Source organism: Tasmannia lanceolata, unplaced genomic scaffold, assembly GCF_043159265.1.
Source record: "Tasmannia lanceolata isolate RefF3 unplaced genomic scaffold, GAP_Taslan_0.1 ptg000003l, whole genome shotgun sequence".
In the NCBI taxonomy this organism is placed as follows: domain Eukaryota; kingdom Viridiplantae; phylum Streptophyta; class Magnoliopsida; order Canellales; family Winteraceae; genus Tasmannia; species Tasmannia lanceolata.
In genome coordinates this window covers 19,194,999-19,218,441 of record NW_027518680.1, presented here as the reverse complement: position 1 = coordinate 19,218,441, position 23,443 = coordinate 19,194,999, and the positions used below count along the sequence as shown (strand labels likewise).

The 23,443-nt window shown below is 40.2% G+C and overlaps 1 protein-coding gene across 2 annotated transcripts in view; it reads left to right on the top strand.

The window, feature by feature from the left end:
* GC5 (golgin Putative 5) overlaps positions 1-23,443 on the top strand; it is a 67,730-nt gene that overhangs the window by 11,598 nt on the left and 32,689 nt on the right. For both annotated transcript variants that reach the window (XM_077363170.1, XM_077363177.1), the window contains exons 4-8: positions 3,039-3,110; positions 6,549-6,623; positions 12,670-12,784; positions 17,779-17,840; positions 17,949-17,996. In XM_077363170.1, coding sequence (XP_077219285.1) covers positions 3,039-3,110; positions 6,549-6,623; positions 12,670-12,784; positions 17,779-17,840; positions 17,949-17,996 — 372 coding nt within the window. The remainder of the gene's footprint in view (positions 1-3,038; positions 3,111-6,548; positions 6,624-12,669; positions 12,785-17,778; positions 17,841-17,948; positions 17,997-23,443) is intronic.

Here is a 23,443-nt window from a genome sequence, read left to right as displayed (position 1 = left end):
TGTAGAATGGACCCGTGCTTTAATACCAAATTGGTGCAAACCCGGGGGTATTTATTCCAAAGAACTTATAGGAGCTATATGAGCCAATTTCCAAGTAAATTAGCACAAACCAGTCCCAAGATTTATATTAAGTTTTCGATAGGTTAATCAAATTATGTTAAGAGTGTTACATTAAGTCAACCTTTGAGATATTCCATCAATTGACAAAATTTAGTTTAAGCATCATTTCAATTACAATTCACACCAAAGATAACCAGTAGATAATTATAGGCAGCAATTGGTATAGGTCTGTATACAATCCGAAATAAATAGAAGTGCAAACTCTAAGGCCCAAATAATAACGACCAATCTAAAGGAAAATAGTCTCAAGAATAAGGCTAAAGGTAAGCGGGCTGATCAATTGTATCAAAGGCGAAATCAAGTGCAATTAAGTAGAAACGGTGTAGGTCAGATCTCATGCAGAAACTTGTATGCCGGAGGTCCAAGAGAGTGGTAGAGAATCCAGAAGTCCCGAACAGTCCCAACGCAGCAACAATCAATAGTATATGATGTTTGAAGTGGAAAATATAGTGAGAATTTGCTCGTATGCAGCCCAAATGAAAAGCAATTGGTATGAGATGAAAAATCTGCAGTAATACGGTGCAAATATGAGAGGAAATCAATGACATTTCTCCACAGACAGCAGGGTACCTCTATGGCTTAAGGAAAATATAGCAGGGACTGAGGAAGGGTAAGAAACTAGGGAAAAGATGGGAACAAAGGGGCTGTTTTTTTTGTTCCAAGGAACAAAGGGGCTGTTATGTTGAATAATCCCTACATCATTCTCTAATAGCCTCCAAAGTCTGTAAGGACAACAAAGAGAGGTGGAGGCGATCAAGAAAGAAATAGCGAGCAGCCGAGAGAAGAATAGAAGGGATGTAGATGAGAGAGAGGAAGAAAAGCGGGATTGTGCAACTAGATGTTGCAATCACGCAACTAGATGTTGCAATCACTCACATGGTTTTGGAAGAGGACCAAATCGTGGGGAGTAAAGAGAGGAGGAAGAGAAGAAGGGAAAGAAAGGAAGAAGAGTAGAAGAATAGATGGGCATGGGTGCCGTGAGATGGGTATTCTCAGGTCCTATTGGAGTAGTCGATGCTAATGAAGCTGAAGTTCGAGCAGTTCACCAAGGGATAACGTTTCTTGAAAATGTTGATCTTAATGAAATGATGATTGAAGGGGACTCTCTCAACGTTATAAGATGGCTTAGGGGCTCGCACTCCGTTCCTTGGAGATTCGCACATTTTTTGATGTGATACATGATAGAACGGGTGGTGCTATTGTAACTTTCCTTCATGTACGACGTTCGGCTAATGGTGTGGCTGATAGGTCAGCTAGAGAAGGTGTTTCAAGGGCAAAAGTGGAGTTGTTTGATTTCCTTCCCCCCTGACTATTTTCATTTTTTTGCTTCTTGTGGGCTTGTATTTGTCCTCTTTCTTTGTTTTTCTCTTCATTCCTTGTATAGACCTCCTCGGTCTTTTTCTTGGAATGAAATTTTTTACGATTCAAAAAAAAGAAGAAGGGAGAGATGAGAAATAAAGGAGGAAGAGGAGAAAAGGGAGGGGGATGAATACCTTTATCAAAATAGGAGAGATTTTTCTTCTTTTTGCATCGAAGGGATGGAGAAACTCCCCTTGCAGCTGCTCTTTATGGGCTGCATGGAAATCACTTTAAAATTAGGGTTTCTCCCTTCCTTAGGCCTCCTTTTATAATATTTTAAGTGATGGGCTGGTGGATCCTCCCTATTAGCCAAAGGGTGGCCCAGTGCACGAGGCTTCTGCCATTGCGGGGTCTGGGGAGGGCTAGATGTACGCAGACTTACTCCTGCTTTGCAGAGAGGCTGTTTCTGTGACTCGAACCCTCCCTACTAGCCAATGGGATATAATATAGCTTAAGTGAGTGGGTCTACCCTATGGAGCAAAAAGATATAAGATAAATGAAGTCGGGATTGAGCCTCTAGCTCAATGGTCATTTTTTTTTTCTTTGACCTAGAGGTTGGGGGTTCAATCCCAGCTTACCTACCAAAAAAAATAACTTAATTCATTGTGAATGCCTTAAATGCCCCTACTTAATGGCCAAAGGAATAAACACACGTAAGGCTAATAAGGTCAATGTATATGAAATGACGTGGTGTGGGCCCTAGGTGATGTGGACAACCCCATATCTATGTCCCAACATAGCAAAATACTAAAATTAAAAGTCCTAGATACAAAACAGCAACTAAACTAATATAATGCCTCTAAAATTAACGGAGTCATGGCTGGATCACACCATTCTTTCTGACTTTCCGTTAATCTATTTGAGATTCATGGATTTTTTAAAGTCTCTAAGCATGTCTTGACCATCACCATTAGAGTAAAACGTGATGCCGCTCTCACGAGGAGACCGCGTGACTGTGGCTGTGGAAGCCTGTGGTTCTGAGCAAACCTGAATCCAATCTGATGATAATGGAATAGCATACTGTATACATATCTCCTAGCCCCACTCAGTATTTTTTACTTTGACACAAACAAGATTTGCTGTTACACTGCATCACATCAAAGGCAAGGACACACAAAGATCTGAAATGACAGGGACCAGCCAGTCTACTTTTAAGATGAGAAAAATGATCTAAACCAAGTGAACAAGTGCATGGATTCTTTGCTCTGTTGTGGAATCTTTGGCCAAGGATCTTTGATGATTTATCCCATCAATCTCTAAAAAATTCCATTTGTGCCCGTTCTTTATGCCAAAATTATATTTGCACCTCCAGATGTTGCAACATACATTGTTTACTAGTTGTTTCTGGGTGCTTATATTTACTATTCCTATTTAAGGAACAGTTCTTGAATTATGCTGCCATGTCTTGTTTTTATTTCTAATCCTGGTGTCATTAGTTTTTTTTTTCTTCACAAACATTTTGATGCATGCATTATGAGACAACAAAACATCGTATTATCTTTGTCACTGTCTATTTTATTCTACAATTGTGGCATTAGCATGTTTTGGATCCTTTACAGTCAAAAGCCGACGAGATTGCAAAGCTGATGAATGAAAATGAGCTGCTGAAGTCTGCAATTGAGGATCTGAAGGTAGGTATGAGCCTATATATGTACATATTTTGATATGGAGTTAAGGTTACCTTCATTGCTGACTGGTGTATACATGGTTATGTTTAGCTCCTCAGTAGTATTTTTTGTTCACTAGATAAGTTTTCTCAGCAAACTTGCTATCTGTGGGGTTGGCTCGACGGCTTTTTGAAAGTTTGTGATAGGTCATGGAGTGCCCATGAATTGCCTAAGTACTTGACAAATAATAGGCACTTATTCTAGTGTTTTGTCACGATCCCATCGTAGTTGCATTTTACTCTCACGGAACTTCCGGATACATCCCAAGAATAGCTCACAGAATGGACACTACCAAACCATTAATCATTGTGCAGCAATAAACCAATGTTCTGCCTGTTTTTCATGTGGGGTTGTACTGGGTGGTTTGCCCATGCATCCTCTACCACATACCAATTGCCTATTTCTCCCGCGCATATCCTTTTTGAAAGAAATGTGTGTCTGTGTCTCTCCATTCTTTAGAGTTTAGACTAGGCAAATGATCCATACAGTTTGTTCTTATATGTGGTATTTTTTGGGCAATCTTTTTAATTTGTTTGGCCATGATTAAATTATTTGCTGAAAAGTATACTTCATCTAACCATTGAATAGTCCACTCCTGTTCTTCCATCATACTATATTCCTTCGTCACTATATGATTTAGTTGTAATTTGTGAAGCATAATCTTTATCCATTTCAGCCTCATGGTGCTATTGCGGTTTCATGTGGTCGGAGTGAGATATTTCTTGCAAATAGAAAAGCAGATTAGCAAGTCTTAACCATTTTTCATGTTGATGCCTTAGTGGCTTGATGTGACCAATAGTGACAGTTGTCATTCTAATAATAGTGACAACTAGCAAACTGAAGTGACTTAGATTAATATACCAAATAATCTGAAAACAGCACCATCTAAGCCTACCGCAGATAATCGTGGTCATTCAGGAAGTGAACTATACACAACTGACAATAGTCACAGTGCGACAAGAAAATTATATCTCCAACCTCTGAGGTTGATAGGCCCTTATACAGATATTATGACACATTTGGGAGTAATGAGTCCTATTTCTACTTCATTTTTTCAAGTGAACAATATGGTCTGAAAACAACCCCCACTAAGCCTACCTGCGGCAGAAATTGGATTAAAAAATAGGAAAACAAGCAATCCTATGCAGAATAGAGGTTGTCTTCAGACAAAGATGGAAGGATTGAAAGAGAGATAATTTGAATAAAACTCAAGGGGTTGTCCAGAAAATAGGGAACTCAAAATCAAACCTGAACCATATGTTCTCCTCTGTTACATATATTAGTCCTTAGAACTTCTAGTCTCTACCCAGCCCCCACTACAATTTATCCTAGCTTTCAGCCTTTTCTTTTTTCATCCCTAATTTCTAATTCAAAGCTGTTGCTAATTGAATAGAGTAGGAAGTGTTACCATTAAAAAAATAAAAATAAAAGTAAAGTAGGAAGTCTTGAGTTCTGCAATGAGAACTCAAACTCGTACTGCTAATGACGGAGAAGCTTCTAAATTTAAACCCATAACTTTATACTTTATGTTCTAGCTAATTCAGAAATCTTTCTAACATTGAACTGACCAAAACACCAATTCTTAAGGTCTAAGAAAACCCACAACTGATTTGGGAGTAGTTTTAAAAAACCAGTCATATTTTGAAAGGGTTTTTTTTTTTTTTTTTGGGAAGGGGGGGGGGGGGGCAAGGATTGCTTGAATTTTCTGCGCTGGTTCTGACCCCCCCAACCCCCTTCTCTCTCTCTCTCTCTAGGTGGTGGCTTGGAGGGTTCCTCTACTGATGTCATGATGATGCCTTCACTGGGGTCCCTTCTCCCTCCTTTTGTCCCTTCAACTTTGTGTTCCTCTTTACCTTGCTCATGTTATCATTATTGGTTTGCATTGCATCCTACCCCACTTAATCGTGGTCCTTTCATAAGAACCATACCCAACTGACCGTACAATGAACTGGACAAAAGTGTGACATGCATATTAAATTTCCAACCTCTGTGGTGAACTAGGCACTTCTTACTGAAAGCATCATGGATATCATGCCACATTTGACAGATATGAGTCTATCATATCTGCTTTGGCCATTGTTAGCAACCTTGAGAAAATATTCCATGGAATATTTGTGGAAACAATTATGAGAGATAGGCGTGAGAAGAAGAAACTTGAGATGGGAGTGAGAGGAGCATGAAAAGCTCCTTAAAATAATTAAAAAAAAGTACCAATTTTAAGTAGGTATTATTTTTTTACTATTTTTATGGGATTGCTGATACTCTCTCGACCCCCGCCAACTCAAGTCTCCCTCCCCCCCTCCCTCTTTCACTGCCTGTCTCACACACTTGGGCCCATTCATGGTTGTGAAACATGGAACAAGAGTCTCATTCGAGCTTCGGCATGGATTGTGTTAGGAATAACGAGAAGCTATTCTGGGAGGTATGAGAGTCAGTGAGTGGTAAGTGGGAACCACCATTCCTTCTCGTTATCGAAAAGAGGAATCCTATGTCTACTTTTATTTGGAGTCATATTTCTACTTTTATTTCTGTTATAGTTGTTAATAGATTATTTATTTTAGGTCATTCGAGCTAGTTGTCAGTACTAGGTTGGTCTAGAAAAGGAGTTGTTAAAAGTAGGAAGTTTAGGGAATCTAGGAGATCTACTAGTGAGGGTTTTTACTTATTATTATTATAACAGTTGGTGTCTATGGATTTTTCAGAGGAATCTTTTGATATTGACTAAAGAAAACTCATATGGATGAGCTTGGCTCCTTCTCCTCTTATGACATACGGTTTGACACGCCTGCTGTTGCGTATTGATCTCGTGTGCTACTTTCTGCTATTCTACTACATTTTTTAAGGGAAATGTTATCGGCACTACTGGATTTTGATGAGGGCACTCCTCACTTTATTAAAAGTATGGTATGGCCTGCACCATCGGATGATCCAAACCGTCCATTAGATGGGCCACCGCCTAAATACGTTGTGCCCTAAAAATCATTTCCATAGGTTGATCCTAACCCTCCGATCTGATTGTTAGAGTGTTGATCCTAACCCTCTATAGATCGGAGGGTTAGGATCAACCTATGGAATAATTTTTGTTTTGGGGCACAACCTATTTAAGCTGTGGCCCATCTAATGGACGGTTTGGATCATCCTATGGTGTGGGCCATACCGTATTTTTAATAACATTTCCCATTTTAAATTGTGCTTCTTCCTTCATGCGGCATATTCTTTGCAAGTATGATGAGTTTTTCAACTAATGTGCGTGGAGACTGCCATTTTCTTTGTTTCTTTCTGAGGGTTGATTGTCTTGAATATGTAGCTTTAAATCGTAATCTTTCATGGAATCACCTTGTAAGTATATTAGAGAGGCTTTTCTTGTGTATGATTTGGAAACTATTGACCATTTTGCTACAGAGAAAATCCATGGAAGCAGAATCTGATGCACTGAGAGAAGAATACCATCAAAGGGTGGCATCTCTTGAAAGGAAGGTACATTTCCTTCTCACAGTTCTATCGCTGTACACATAAAGAGGCTTGTTTGAATTTCATAGATCAAATTGTGGGTCTATGCACTAAATAGAAAATGGCTGGTGTATGTGTTTAATTGACTGACTTTCATCTAATGGTGAAGTATGCATTGTTTGTATACATTAATTAGAGTTTTCTGTAACAACACAAGGGTTAAATGTTGTAGACGTTAACCTTTTTGTACAACCTTGTTGGCTATTGTAGTCCAAATGAAAATCCATTTATTTATTATTTATTTGCACGTACGTTTTTTCTTCGTACACAGTATATTTCTCAACCTCAGTTACTTGCATGCCAGATCTCAGGCCTACATTAAATTCAGGTGGTCTTTATACACTTCATTAGATGTTTATTGGAGAGGTATAGTGGAGGTTATTAGATTAAACCTCACCAGTAATGCTACAATCCATTTTATGGACTGGCTATCACATTAACACTTATTCTCTGGCCTTGTTCATTCTTTTACTATGTGCTGGGATTAGATGATTTGAGCTAGACATTAAAAACAAATTTGAGGGAGGAGCAGAAATACCTTCTAACCATTTCCTCATGTAGCTTCAAGTGTAAAATAGTTCCTTCAAATTTTAACACTGTTGAGGCTTCAAATGCTACGACTACATATTTCTGAGACGACAAGTTTCTGGTTTTCTACTCTTCTCTTCGTCAAACATTTTCCTTTTACCAGGACATGTGAAAAAGTATGAACGATGATATTATAAAGGCCATGAAGAAATGTCATGGTAGAGGCACCGAAACCCTAGGGCTTTGATACCATGTTGGATGAAGAAATGAGAATGGAAGAGAGGTCAATGAGGGAATTCGTTTTCCCTCTCACTGACACGATATATATATATATATATATATATATATATATATATATATATATATATATATATATATATATATATATATATAAGAGAGAGAGAGAGAGAGAGAGAGAGAGAGAGAGAGAGAGAGAGAGAGAGAGAGAGTAGATAACTTATCTACTCTTGTGGCTTAAAATACAGTGGGGCCCCACATTGTTTGGGTGATGCAAACCATTCATTTGATGGGCCCTCACATAGATAGGGTGTGCCCAAAAATCAGCTCCATAGGCTCATCCCAACCCTTCAATTTGTGGAGGTTAAAATGGACGGGTATAAACCTTCATAAATCTGTCCATTTTTTTACCTCCATAGTTCGAAGGGTTAGGATGATCCTAGGGAGCTGATTTTTTGGACACACCCTATCTATGTGAGGGCCCATCAAATGAATGGTTTGGATAATCCAAACAATGTGGGGCCACTGTGATTCTGGCCGACGGAGTAGATACGTTATCTACTCGATCGAGTAGATACACTAACCCCCCCCCCCCCCCCCCCAACACACACACACACACACACACACACACACACACACATATATATATATATATATATATATATATATATATATATATATGTACGATGACCGATATACCCTCAATAGTACACCTAACGTTAGTATATATATTTATGATGTTATGATCGATCCATTTTTATAATATTTTGTTGTTAGATGATTACATGGTTTAAAGAGATCAAGGATCGAAGAGAAGAAGAAAGAGAGAGAGTGAAGATAGAGTTAGAAAGAATTGAGAAGCGTGCGTCAGAGTTAGGGTTCTCTCCTCACAAAAATTATTTTATATTATGTGTGTTGTGTGCATTGACCAAAATACCCTTAAGTGCTTGTGTTAACACGTTTAACACTCCCCCTCAAGCCGGAGTGTATATATCATACATACCGAGCTTGTTACAAGCATCTTTTAACTTAGCAAGTCCTAAGGATTTAGTAAATACATCTGCAAGTTGATCTGCTGATCGAGTGAACATAATACTTATTTCGCCTCTCTGAATCCTCTGGCAGATGAAATGGCAGTCAACTTCAATGTGCTTGGTCCTTTCATGAAAGACGGGATTAGTGGCAATATGAATTGCAGACTTGTTATCACAATACAATCGAGCTGGGCCTGAAGATGAAAGACCAATCTCTGATAGAAATGAATGTAACCAGATCAGTTCTCCACTAGTACAAGACATAGCCCTGTACTTTGTTCTGCACTTGATTTGCACACAATGTCTTGCTTTTTACTCCTCCACAATACCATATCACCTCCAACAAAGGTGCAATAACCAATCGTGGATCTCCTGTCAGTTGGGATCCTGCCCAATCGGCATTAGTGAATCCCTCTACCCTTTCATGACCATTCTTCTTGAAACACAATCCTCTTCCTGGGGTACCCTTCAAGTACCTGATGATCTGTATTACTGCTGCCCAATGGGACGTCCGAGGAGAATTCACAAATTGTTTGACGACCCCTACAACAAAAGAAATATCAGGATGAGTAACTGTCAAATAAATTAATTTTCCAACTAACCTTTTGTATCGTCCTGGATCATGTGGCAAGTCCTCTTCTTCTGGAATGGGTTTAACATTTGGATCCATAGGTGTGGATGATGGCTTTACGCCCATAGAACCTGTCTCCTCTAAAATATCCAAGGTGTACTTTCTTTGTGATAAGGACAATCCGTACTTAGAACGAGCCACTTCAATGCCAAGGAAATATCTGAGAAATTCCAGATCTTTAGTGGAAAACTCTTCTTGAAGAAAAGTTTTCAATCTTCGTATGCCAACTTTGTCATCTCCTGTGATTACAATATCAACCACATATACTATCAAGAAGATTTAGCCAGCAGTGGACTGATTGCTGAAGACGGAGTGATCAACAACACACTATTTCATACCAAATCTGATAACTGCAGCACTGGACCTCCCAAACCATGCTCTCGGATACGCTGTACTCGAGAAAATGCCTCAGAAAGAGACGGAAGAGACCCAGAAATATAAATCTGCTGTCGCATCTGAAGATACTCAGGCCCCTAAGAATCAAGATAGCGAACCACGTGTGATTTTTCTTGACGCTCTGCAAGAACAATTTGATCGACAGTGAAAGGCATAAGCATATCTAGTTGCTGGCACAGTGCAATGTATGAGTTGTAATGATCGAGTGTGGTCATATCACCACGCTGAAATTTAAACCAGTCTGAGAATAAATCACACATCTGGGTGATGTTATTTGCTCCAGAATACAAAAGCGCAGCCTGGTCCCAAACTTCCTTAGAGGAGTCAAGATACATCATATTAGCAATGATCTGTGAGTCCATACAACTCCATAAGAAGGATCTGATAACTGCATCCTCTTGTTCCCATATCGTATAAGCAGAATCTGTCTTGGCTGGAGGAGACTGCTCAAGAAAACGAACCTTTCCCCGACCTTGAAGATATATACGAACAACCCTCTTCCATGCCGGATAATTGTTTCCATTAAGTCTTTTAGACGTCATTTGGAGAGGAGCCTCTACGGGGCCTCCACATGAGAATAGCGAGTGGGGGGAACAGTAGATGAAGCAGGGACCTCATCAACTTTCATGAATCCGAGTTGCTGTGAAGATAAATCAACTGGATCCATATCACCAACAAAGAACAAGCAATCTCCAATACATGGAAAAACACCACGACGAACCCAAAGAGCAATCAAATAACAACTAGAATGTCATAACACATCCAATAACCACAAATAACATACCGAGTCAATCACCAGCTCAAGAAAAACAAAACCACTACCACCAAGGTCACATAAATTGAATCAACACCACAATCAGTGAACAACCCACAGTCACCATTAATAATCAACATGTCCATCAACAATCACCCACTATCAAGTACCCAACAACCACCACTCACTATAGTCCACAATCACCCCAAGTTGCTCCACCAACAACCATTACCAACAACAACCAATAAATCACCAACAACCACAAAACCACTCCAAATACGATTCAATCCACATCAACAATCCCAAGAAATACTTAGAATCACCAATAAAAAAAAATCACTAACAACTAATAATCACCACAACGAATATCCGACAACATTAGCAATAAGAACCAAACACTTGGAACCACCAACAAAAAGAAGTAAACAAGAAGAGGAGAATTTAGATCATGAATAGATGCAAATAGGTTGCTGATTTGAAAAGAAAATAAAGTTAGTATATGATGGAATCACTTACCTAGGTGATAGTCTTCACAAAAGATCACATATAGAAACTAGGACTAGGGTTGAAAACACCAGGGTTAGGGTTTAGGGTTAGAATAGGACAAAATGGGTCCAAAAAGAGGGGGCGAATTATTATTATTATTATTATTTTTTTAGGGTTGAAAAAAATGGCTTAGATTTTTGCGGTTAGGGTTAGGGAAGGATTTTGAGGTGTTTTGATGGTTTTGATGGAGGTCACTTCTAGTGGTGGTGTAATGGGATGGAAAGGATTTGGGTGTGGGAATTGAGTTTGGGTAATGGATTTGGGGATTAGGGTTGGAAATTGATGGAGGTCTCTTCTAGTTGTGGTGGTTATGGGATGGAAAGAATTTGGGTTTGGGAATTGAATTTGGGGAATGGGTTTGGGGATTAGGGTTGAAAGAAAGAAAAGAGAACAAAAAGAAGATGAAGAAGACAGAGAAAAGATTCGTAGTACCTTTTTAATGAGGGATGAACACTTCAACCTTTTGCTCTGATACCATCTTAGATGCTTTGTTGCATGGATTCTTTGCCCCCCTATGCTGAATCCGTGTCGACACGTCTCCACATGCGAATCGGACATGGATTCACGTGGGACACACCCGGATTCTTGTTGTAGCCGTGTCCCGCACGAATCCTGTTTTTTTCTGGCGAATCCGATTCATCGTTGTCTCGTTTAAAATTCGAATCCTATATATTTTCCCTTTAAATGTGTTTTTTTAACTTTGCTTATATGAAAGCACAACTCGTACTCTTTTAATAAAAACCCCAATGCACAACCCCTTCATCCTTTGACTCTCTTAATACAAAACTCACAACAGCCCTCTACCCCCAAATTTTTCATGAATATATATGCACACACACACAGGCACACACACACACACACACACACACACACACATATATATATATATATATATATATATATATATACATATTTAAATTTTTTATTTTGAAAATTTTATTTTATTTATTACCGAATCCGAATCCTACTTTTCGAGGCTTGCCGAATCCAATACCTCGAATCCGTGTCGGATCCCGACACGCGAATCTGAATAAGTGCAACATAGCTTAGATGATTACATGGTTTGAAGGGATCAAGGATCGAAGAGAAGAAGAAAGAGAGACAGTGAAGAGAGAGTTAGGGTTCTCTCCACACGAAAATTATTTTATATTATGTGTGTTGTGTGCATTGACCAAAATACCCTTTAGTGCTTCTGTTAACACATTTAACAGGTGCATATTGTTGTGTTAAGCATGTAAGAAAAAAATCTGTCCCGTTTTCTATCATATTATATATATATATATATATATATCAATCGCTCTTTCTAATTTTTTCTTACATTATGCATATTAATGTGTTAGATGTCCTATTTTAATATCATATTCATTGTGTGTGTATATGATATGATCAATCTCTCTTTCTGATATTTTGGTGCGTAATGCATATTACTGTCTTAGGTATGCATTTAAAGTCCAATTTCATTGGGAAACGGAACATTGCAGTATTTTAGGTTTTTGATGCATTCACAGTTCAAACAGATTTAAATTCTTTTCTAATCACACCAGGATTTTAAAATTACAAATTTAGGTTCAACATTTTCTAAATCATCGTTCATTTTCTTAATATCTGCTGACTGGAAAGTTTACCTTGTTCATCTGGGACTTCAATGTTTAACAAGCATATCAGATGTAAAAGTACCCTACTATTTAAATATGTGTACATTTATTCCAGCATATTTATATGCTAAATTCTTGTTTGATTCTTTTGATATTTTTGTTTTTATGAAACTCAACCCATTTATGTTATATGCTTATATTAGTTCATTTCAGTTCCTTTGCTACAAATATATTTTGTAGTTTCTTCCTAAAGAATTGACTTGTATGATTGCATTGATAATATCGGTTTCAGGTATATGCACTTACTAAGGAAAGGGATACATTAAGGAGAGAACATAGTAGAAAAAGTGATGCAGCTGCTCTTTTGAAAGAGAAAGATGAGATAATCAGTCAAGTTATGGCTGAAGGTAGAGCTATGAAGATCCCTTACATGTACATTCTGGTGCCGCACATATCTATTCTTATTCTCTTCAAAAGTTGTTTAGCAACTCATATTTTCTCTGTTGCCTCACGCGGTATATTTTTGGCCTTAGTATGCCAAGTGCAAGTCGTTGATATGATGAACTTGGGTTTGTATATTCCATTTACTTTTCAAGGAATACAAATGGAGCTTGTTGCCAAAATCCAAGTGCAAATACAATCACACGAGTTACTTGCTACCTATGATACCCAGTTATCACATGCAATAGAAGAAACAAACATGTTTTGGCATGGACATATAACCAACAAACATAAAATCCCTTCTCCTTCTTTTCTACCCTGCTTACTTTAAGCCTCCTAAAGCACTACAAAAACTTTCAACTGTCCTTCTGAGAATGCCCAAAAAATCAGGATAGCCGGAACGATAAGTCCTCCCCCGACACCCTAAGCAGCACACTTCTCGAGATTGTCCAGGATATGCTGGATCATACAATCCAGCATTTCCACAAGAAACTCCTCCAGAACTTGCTGAAGACGGCTAGGGAGTTTTCTATCCGCAATCCTTTCTTTCACTTGTTGAATACCAATAATTTGTTGGCTTCCCAATTAAGCCTCCTCATATCTTTTTCTTCTGCCAAAAGGAATTTGAAGAAAGGATGTGCAAAGGGAGGCGATTGGGTTACCCTAATCTTCGATGACCCCGTGAGACGATTTAGGGTAAAGGGGCATTCCTGAGCCTCTTGCCTGAAGATGTCCCATTGCTTTCGGAGTAAGTCATCAGCCATGTCTTTGGGCCAAGGGTCAGTTATAGCGGCCTTTCTGTAATCGTAAACCATCTCTTCCATCCTCCTTAAAATGCCTTCCAGAATCCTTATCTCCGTGGATAAACGCAATCTTCTGTCCTCAGAGGAGACAGACACACTAGGAGAAGCGTCCTGATTTTCCATTCTCAAAATATAAACTGTGAGACCAGACCCAAACTCGACACCAAACCAGGAAACACCCCGAGAAACAAGCTGCAACCTGTCAAGAAAGAGACGAAGAAGCAGATCAGAGAAGAAACCTAAAATTGACTAACGAACTAAACCTAAAAAGATCTTTAAAATAGGATAAGTGAAAGAACGAATGGACCCCGCCTCGGGACCCCACACAAAGAAAAAGGAAAGACCCCCAAACAAGGAAAAGACAAATCTATCCTCAAAAAATTAAAGTCAAGCCGGAGACCCTAGAGGCTAGGAACCAGATCACAAGGCCCAGACTGGCCCGCACCGACAACAGAATTTGAAATTTGAAGTCAGGGGGGACGGTAAGGGGCGAGTCCAAATGGTTGGGAGGCTTCCGCGAGCCAAATGGACAAATGATCCAGAATACTCAGGGATTTCAATACCAATCCTATAGGTATGGTTTAAAATAAGGAGCCTGAGACAATCCGTCGGGAAGCAAGAATTTTGACCGAGACAAAGCTCATACAGTGCTGATGGTTTCCTTCCAATCTTGTGTCTAAGACTCTGCCAAGCAAACCTCCTATGGCCTCCACTGTTGATATTGCCCAAGCATGTAGAGGGATGCCATAAAAGGTTGACCCACACAGGTTCCTCCCCTTGGACCAATTCCTTTCTCCACACCGTAAGCGAACTCAGATAGGGTGCCAAGGATTCAGGACTAGTAGAGAGAGCCTTGAGAGCCTGAGAGCCTGCACTTCAGAGTCGAACATGAAAAGAAGCTCGTCTTTTGACAAAATACATGGGCATTGTAGTGTTGGAATGTTCCATATGCTTTTTGCCCAAAACCAAAGCTTTTCTAAAGCGCCATTAGGGTTCTTCCTTTTCCCAATCAAACAGGACTTTAGGGATTCCATCCGAACGTTCACTTCCTTACCCGAGATACTCAATGCCGGGGATCCTTCACTCTCCTGAGATATAGTGCCCGTGTCAAGCCATGGATCATAATTCCTCTGGTTCAAAACCGGGCAGGCTAGGGGGCGGGTTACGGAGCGAGGAACCCATTTGGAAGGGGTTCTACTTCGGCGATACCAACGACAGTTTTCTCGCCACTCGAAGTTGAGGTACTGGTAGGGGAGACATTGCCAGTGCCTCCTATCTTTCTTTCGAATTCTCTTGACCCCCGCCCCCACCGCAGTTTGATGCGTCACAGATCGATTACATATTCTACAAATTTTCCGCCATCTGAAATTGTGATATTGGCAATGGCAGCATTGCTAGTCCTCCGAACATCCCATATGAATCCCCCTTTGCACCTCCCTAAAGATTTCTGGCTGCGATTTAGGTTAATAGCATTCCCCATTTTTAACTTCTATCAAACTTGCTGAATCTGTTCATCTCTTGCTTATTTGACTTTGATTACTCTTTTGTGGTTTCATTGCTGTTTTAGTGGGTTAGAGAATCCTTTCATCAAACCTGAGTTTGTTTAATTTGTTAATGTTCGGTGATCAGATAGTAATGGATGCAAATCAGGTAAAAGATCATGACCCATATCTAGAGAGTTGATTGCCTATGAAGCCCACCTACGGGCTATGGCTCAGTTTGGTTGCGTACCTTGGCTAGGAAAACCCGAGGAACTGATGTGGTAAAAAAGAAAAGAAAAGAAAAAGAAAAGAAAAGGAAAAAAGAGAGAAAAAAGGTGTTTAGTTGTACCAAGAAAACCTAGAGAAGAAGAGAGGAAAGAAAAACCCAGAAAAGAAGACGGAAGAAAAACCCGAGATGCAGAAGAGAGGGGAAGAATTACATCTTTCGTTTCCTCCAAGACAAACAAACACTTCTTCCACAACAAAAGGCCACCCACCATTTACTCTCTTCTCGCTTTCTCTCATTCAGTTTCGACCTTCTCTTTCTTTTGGAGCCCGAAGCTTCATCGAAAAAGGTTGACACCAAAATCGTAAATTCTGAGCATTCATCATGTGTGATTTCAACCATAGAGCCTCCTTCTCTTACAAATCTGGGCTTTCCTGGCACCGAAATTGTAAAATCTGAACATTCATCAGATACAGCACGAGGCCATTATTGCAGGGCATTTGGGCCACATATGGAAAAGATTTGGATAAACGTTATTGTGGAAGGAGATTTCCTAGTGCCATTAGTTTGATGGATGGGAGCCGACCTCACCCATGGACGTTTGTAGAGATGATCAACGAGATTAAGGACTGAGTAGAGGGTCTTCTCGTTCATTTCCGGCATGTACGGTGGTCGGCTACTGGAGAGGCAGATTGTCTCGCACATGATGGTGTGGAGAGACTGTCGCTTGAGATTTTTGAATACCTTCCCCCTTTGACTTATTCTGTTGTTGCTCTCTTCTGTTTCTTTTTCTTTGTGTTCTCCTGACCATTTCAGCCGCGGTCTTTTTTGCTATTAATGAAACACTATCATTTCAAAAAAAGGAAAAAGAAAAAAAGAAAAAGAAATCAGAGAGTCTTCTCTTACAAATCCCATGATTGACTTCGTCGATTTTATATTTTTCTGATTTTATTTTGCATAGAAGAGGTTCAAAAAAAATGAAACCTTTGGTTTTGTTTTGTGCGTGGAGCGCGACCAGAAGTGTTGAAATGGGAGATGAAAATCCCATCCAATAGGATATGAAAATCCCATCCAATAGGATACTGGAAACTAGGGCTTTTTTTTGTGTGTGGAGCTCCGTTGCTGGAAAAACCCTCTTATGGTCACACACCTCTTCCCATGGCTGCATCGGAACTAGAGCGCATTTCGTGCTTTTTTTGAGAGAAAAGACCAAAACCCTCCTATTTGAGATGGAAATGAAAGGAGGGAAAAGGGGGCCGAGACGGAATCCTCGTCGTCTGATAGCGAAAACACCATGGATGTGTGGGATGGTAAGGAACCCGATTAAACACCCATTCAACGCACTTTGAAGGAAATTAAACCGGGATTCCGCAGCAAGTACATCAATCAAACAGACCCTACATGACCTTGGAAAAGAAGCAAGCATGCCCAAAGAAAAGCAGCCAAAGTGGCATCTCATACTATAGATCATGAGTTTCTTTATATGATTGGTATCCCAAACCCCTATTATAAAAATTAAATGACTCTAACTGGACGAAAATTACCGGAGGTGATTGCTCTCCCAATGCTAGAATTTTGTGAATATCTAAGCAAAGAAATGTTCTATTCACAGCCTTGTATTTGGGTCATCATATCATAATGAACTTTTATTTAGGAAGTGTATCTAATCTTTTTCCCAGTCAGGATATCATATTGGAGATCTGATGGTAGCGGTTCAGCTTGGGTCGGGCTCAACCCAAACTCGATGGGTTCAACCTGATTTTGGCTCGGGTTGGGTTGGGTAAAGCCAAACCAATTTAATTTCTGGTTGGGTTAGGGTTGAGGCATTGGGAAACCTGACCCGATGGAACCCGACCTTTGTCCTCTAATTTTATCATGATTTTTGAGGGTTATGGTTTTTTTTTTTCTGTGGATTTTTGCACAGCCAGCCGTGAAATGCCTTTCTGCGATGGTCCCTAGAAATCTCTCCCCCCCCCCCACCCCCCCCCCCACCCCCACCCCCCCCCCTCCTTTTTTTTTTTTGGTTTGGCCCTAGACCTGAACCCAACTCGACCTGATTTGGAAAAAAACAGGTTAGACGGGTTGGGTAAGGGTTGAGAGATTTAGGGGCAGGTTGGTTATGGTTGACCATCCTCGACTCGAGGTTAGGGTTGAGGGAATGCTATCTCGGGTTGAGCTAGGGTTGGCCTCAACCCGATCCAACCCAACCTGAGTTGCACCCCTATATGATAGGAGTCACACACATAATATGGGCAAGCAGCCCAACTCTCTGCTACTTTCAGCTATGGTAGCTAAACATGTGCTAAATTTTTTGTCATCACATCAACTAGTTTGTTCACTTCCTGAAGCATGTAGATGTCTACTTACAAATGTAAAGCAAGCTCGATTTTTGCAAATAACCAGAACTCTCATTGTGGGTTGTTATTTTAATATGACCGTCTTTCATGCAGGTGAAGAACTTTCTAAAAAGCAAGCTTCTCAGGAATCACAGATAAGGAAATTAAGGGCACAAGTATGCTACTAGGTCTTACTGGTTCTCTCATATATCTAAAGTTAAGCCTATTCTTAGAGGGAACATTTATAATCTTGACTATCTTTTCTGCTTTTCTTGTGATACTAGATCAGAGAGCTTGAAGAAGAAAAGCAAAGGCTAAATTCCAAGATTCAGGTATTTAAATGATCATTCATCATATTAGAAACACATTATTGGAAGAATATTTTTCCTCTTTTAGTTCTTTAAATAATAATCATGTATGTATAGTTATAATTATATTTGTTTAAAAGCGCCCGGTTCAATCATCGACTAGCCCGAGTTGACTAGGTTTTATTGCCATTCAAAAGTAAAAAAGTTAACTAGGTTTTACGTGTGCCGAGTTCTCGTTCCCATTCGAGTTGGCCCTACCGAATCAATCAAAAACTCTTTTGGCTCTCCCAAATTGATAAAAAATTGACTGCATCAATAATTGAATTGCTTGAGTCAACTCAGTTTTATCTTTTTTGAGTTCTGTTTAGGTTCAAGGTTTTTAACATATATATATATATATAGGGAAAACGGTTCGTGAGCTAGAGCTCATATAAGCTTATATGAGCTAAAGTGCTCAAACACATGGGTCCCCCCCCCCCCCCCCCCCCACACACACACATAGCTCATATAAGCTTATATGAGCTCTAGCTCACAAACCGTTTCCCCATATATATATATATATATATATATATATATAATATCTGAGCGACCTTGTTTTGTTACTAGAATGAATTCACCTTGTTTTACATGTTTTAACCAGTTGTCAAAGGCTATTACAATTCCCAAAAGTTCTCAGCAACCGGTTAAAACATGAAAAACAAGGTGGGGTAAAAGTAAATCCAGGTGAGTTTGTCCCATTATCAAAACATGGTTGTGCAAATATCCCAAGCCTATATACATTGGGCTGGTTTGCTACCCTTATTGTTAGGTATTCCATCTACTTATATCAAAATAAGAAACCTCAGATATGATGGAGGTGGATGGAAGGTGGAAAACAAAATATCAGAGGCAAGGGGATTGGTTATGCTCATCCTGTGCTTATTATAATTTCAAATGGAGGAATAGGTGTCGATGATGCCTTCAGAGGAAGAAGGTTTCATCATCCTCAGTGTATCGCCCGGTGGCTGTGGTTCAGGACGAAACTAGAAAGTTTGATCAGTTCTGGAGACAAGGGGGATTGGTCCTGCTCGTCCTGTAATTATTCCAATTTTAAACGACGGACTAAATGTCATTGTTGTCACCTGGATCGAAAACAAAACCCTTCATATCCATTCCCCACCACATCAGGGGCAGGAGGCTTGATAGCTCTGGAAGGTGATCCATGGCCTGATTCTGGGGTAATTTCGCCCTCTCTGGTGGAGATGGATCATCGTCGATCTCTATTTCTGGAAAGGAGGTAAAAACAAAAATGGATTCTCTGAAGGCATGTCTGGTGGGTAGAAGGAATGATTCGCTTGGATCCCTTCAGGACCTTTGGGAGTGGGCCAAAAAGTATTGGAATTCTCCCACCCTCCCTTGCCCTTGTTTGCTCTCCAACGAAGAGATCATTTTTGTTTTTGATTTCGAAGAGGTGGCCTCAAGGGCTTTGGATTTGGGAGTCGATAACTGGGGAGTATTCCTATCGTCTCTTTCCCCTTGGTCCCCATATTACACTCAGGGCTCTGAGACATTATGGGTTAACGTTTTTGTATTCCATTACATGTGTGGGCCTCATCGACGGTTGAAGCCCTGGGAAATCTTTTTGGTCAGGTGTTGGAAGTTAAAATGGAAGGTCTCCATAATCAATGTATGTGCTTTGTATCAGCTAAATTCTATGCCCCACGATGGAAGTTCTCTTCCTCTGTGAAGATTCGGATTTCCAACCATTGTTACACAGTTGGAGTCTCCATTCAGGGTTCCAGAGGCCCCTTTTTGGCCTCTGGAGTTGGTCAGAGAGTACCGTCTATGATTGTCCACCGGTGAATAGGCTGTCGGTGCTCCCCCCTTGAGCTTCAGAATAGGCGGTCAATTGGCAACTCGACCCCCATCGTCAGGATTCAAATTTCAAATTTCCAAGGGTCAGATTTGGAAATTTGCAAGGCTTGCTTCCCAAGCCTGGTCTGAAAGGACATCTGAGTTTCAAATCAGGATCGCGAGAGCAGGGTCCTGGATTAGCTTGGAATAATAGAGAGCTATATATATGCCCAGGTTTAATCGAGATCCCTGAAATTTTCATCAGTCCTTAGTAGATGGTGGGTCCTCATACGTGGCATGTTCGGTGTAAGAGCAAGACTCTGGGCTGTCCTTCTTCCTGACATTTGGATTTGTTTGATGATTATGGCATCTTTCTTTTGTGAAGCAGTAAAAAAGAGGTTGTATATTGGTGTAAAAGTTTAAAAGGATATCTTGGAAGATTAAGCAGACTTGTCAATCCTAGGAGTTTAAAAGTTGTCTTTTTTCCTTGAGAAGACAAAGGGCCTTATGGAATTTTGCTTACAGGGGCTATATTAATGTGTAGCTACTGAAGGGTAATGATGGAGGTGATTGGGAATTGTAAAAGACATTTGTTTTTTTAGAGTTGGGCTGCGGCTCTTATACTGAAGGAAGAAAATATGGGATTTATTTTACCACCAAAGAAAAGATCCAAGGACAAGTATCTCACTAAAAATGGATGGCCATGACAGGGACTCATATGATATCCCCTCCCCTTCGTCTTCAACTTGCAGGAAGCGCCCTTTGGAGGTGCTAGAAATTGAGGAGGTTTTATCAACTGTAAAGCTATGGTCTACAATGAAAAATTGGCGTCTGTGTCCCTATCAACCCCAAGAGAAAAAGTCAATATATTTCTTAAAAGACAGTGGAAATCTTTTAAAGAGGCAGCCAATAGGAGGCCGGCTATAATCTTCGAAATTTCAGGTATGCGTAATGTGAAGGAACCCACTCGCCATTACATAAACACCCCCTGTTCATCAAGCTTCTGGGAGATAAAAGGAAAGAGCGGTCCCTTCATTGGGAAGAAAAGAGGGTGGCAGGGATTAAGAGATTAGAGGCTTTGATTAGCCGGAAACGGGTTGCCAGCGTTGAGGATCAAAAGGAGGATGATTCCACGGACTCCTTGGTTGAGGAGCAACTAGAAAATGAAATTGACTGTCTTCATTTGGATCTTAGAAAGTGTGTTGAGTAGAAGGGAAGCTTTAATTTTTGGCCTTGCACAGTTGCATGGATTATTGGTGAAGGAGATTTTTGGGGTTTACGTCTGATTGCATTATCTCTGTGGGGGATGCCATATACTTGGGTTACTAGCTGGAGAAGGACTTGTGTTTAGGTTGGCCATAGGAATCGTTGGGACTATACAGGGTAGACAGGTAATGGCATGGTGGAATATAATCTCGCCTTGGTCTTGAATGGGTTTGGTTAAGTGTCCTTGTTCCGGTTCTGGGTATGCCCAGTCCAATGTACTGGTATTTTGTTATGCAGGACGGGACCCCTGGTCGCTAATGCCCTTCTAATATCAATGAAAATTGTCATCTTTTAAAAAAAGATAAGAAACCTCAGACGATTTTAAGGCTGTTCGTGTCAATTCGAAGGGTCCATATTGATGAAGTGTTGAGAAAAAATACTATGGTATCTTTAACTAATAACAAGATGCCCATAGTCATTATAGCATCTTTCAGGTAGTGATTTCATACATGAGTGGTCATTGACAGAACTTCACCGAGGAGCTTGGCTTGTGGGTTCAGTGCCCTTCATTGATATAATGTCAGGATGCTTGTCCACCAGGAACCGTGAATTTGAGAACTTGCACTGCCTAGGGTCCACTGGGGACTCATTTTTTGAGGCATACAATGTTTGTTATCTTTGTAATATTATTTCTCGAAATATTTGTTGCGGTGTTCAGGATTTCTCTTTATTCAAACGGCTGGAAATGGCACCTGAATCAATCAGGATGACTCAATAAAACACTTGGAATTTCTCATGGTGCATTTCCTTTGGGATAAAGAATCCGCATGGAAATTTGTTCATGCGGTACTGTAGCATTATTGTTAACCTTTTTTTTTTGGTAGTTTGGAAGAAAAGGAAGAGAGTGGGAGAAGAGGAAAAAAAAGGATGAGAACGTCAGAACCCTAGGGATCTGATACCATGTTGAGAGGGAGAGAGAGAGAGAGAGAGAGAGAGAGAGAGAGTAAAAAATCATATTTTGTCTAATCAAACTTCTCACAGAATATGACATATATATATATATATATATATATATATATATATATATATAAGAGAGAGAGAGAGAGAGAGAGAGAGAGAGAGAGAGAGAGAGAGAGAGAGAGAGAGAGAAGTGTAGCTACACATACGTGTAGCTAACTTAGCTACACCGATGGCCTAAAATACAGTGGGCCCACATTGTTTGGGTGATCCAAACCATTCATTTGATAGGCCCTCACATAGATAGGGTGTGCCCAAAAAATCAGCTCCATTGGATGATCCCAACCCTTCAAACTGTGGAGGCAAAAAATGGACAGATTTGTGAAGGTTTTTACACGTCCATTTTTGCCTCCACAAATCGTAGGGCTGGGATGATCCTATGGAGCTGATTTTTTGGGCACACCCTATCTATGTGAGGGCCCATCAAATGAATGGTTTGCATCACCGAAACAATGTGGGGCCCACTGTATTTTAAGGTGCCGGTGTAGCTAAGTTAGCTACACGTATGTGTAGCTACACTTTTCTCTCTCTCTCTCTCTCTCTCTCTCTCACACACACACACACACACACACACACACACACACACACACATATATATATATATATATATATATATATATATATATAGAGAGAGAGAGAGAGAGAGAGAGAGAGAGAGAGAGAGAGAGAGAGAGAAGTGTAGCTACACATACGTGTAGCTTACTTAGCTACACCGATGGATTAAATTACAGTGGGCCCACATTGTTTGGGTGATCCAAACCATTCATTTGATAGGCCCTCACATAGATAGGGTGTGCCCAAAAAATCAGCTCCTTTGGATGATCCCAACCCTTCAAACTGTGGAGGCAAAAAATGGACAGATTTGTGACGGTTTTTACACGTCCGTTTTTGCCTCCACAAATCGTAGGGTTGGGATGATCCTATGGAGCTGATTTTTTGGGCACACCCTATCTATGTGAGGACCCATCAAATGAATGGTTTGCATCACCGAAACAAATGTGGGGCCCACTGTATTTTAAGGCGTCGGTGTAGCTACACTTTTCTCATATATATATATATATATATTTGAATGGTAGCCAATTTCATTTAAAAAACAAGACCGAGATGGTCAATACAGAAAAGGATATGAGGACAAAAAGCGAAAAACAAAACAGAAAAATAGGAACAAAGACAACAAAGGGCTCAAGGGGGAAGGGAATCAAAAAAAGCTAAAGCTTCTTTGGAGACACCCTCCCTAGTGAGGCACTGAGGCGATCGACCCCCACATTGGCAGACAAATTTGACCAAAGGGATGCCCCACTTATCCTTCTAAGTTCTAACAAATAAAAACTTATTATTTGGTGCAAACAGATTGAAGAGGTAGTGTCCACCCCCCCCCCCCCCCCCCCCCCCCCCCCCTCTTTAGGTGTTACTGA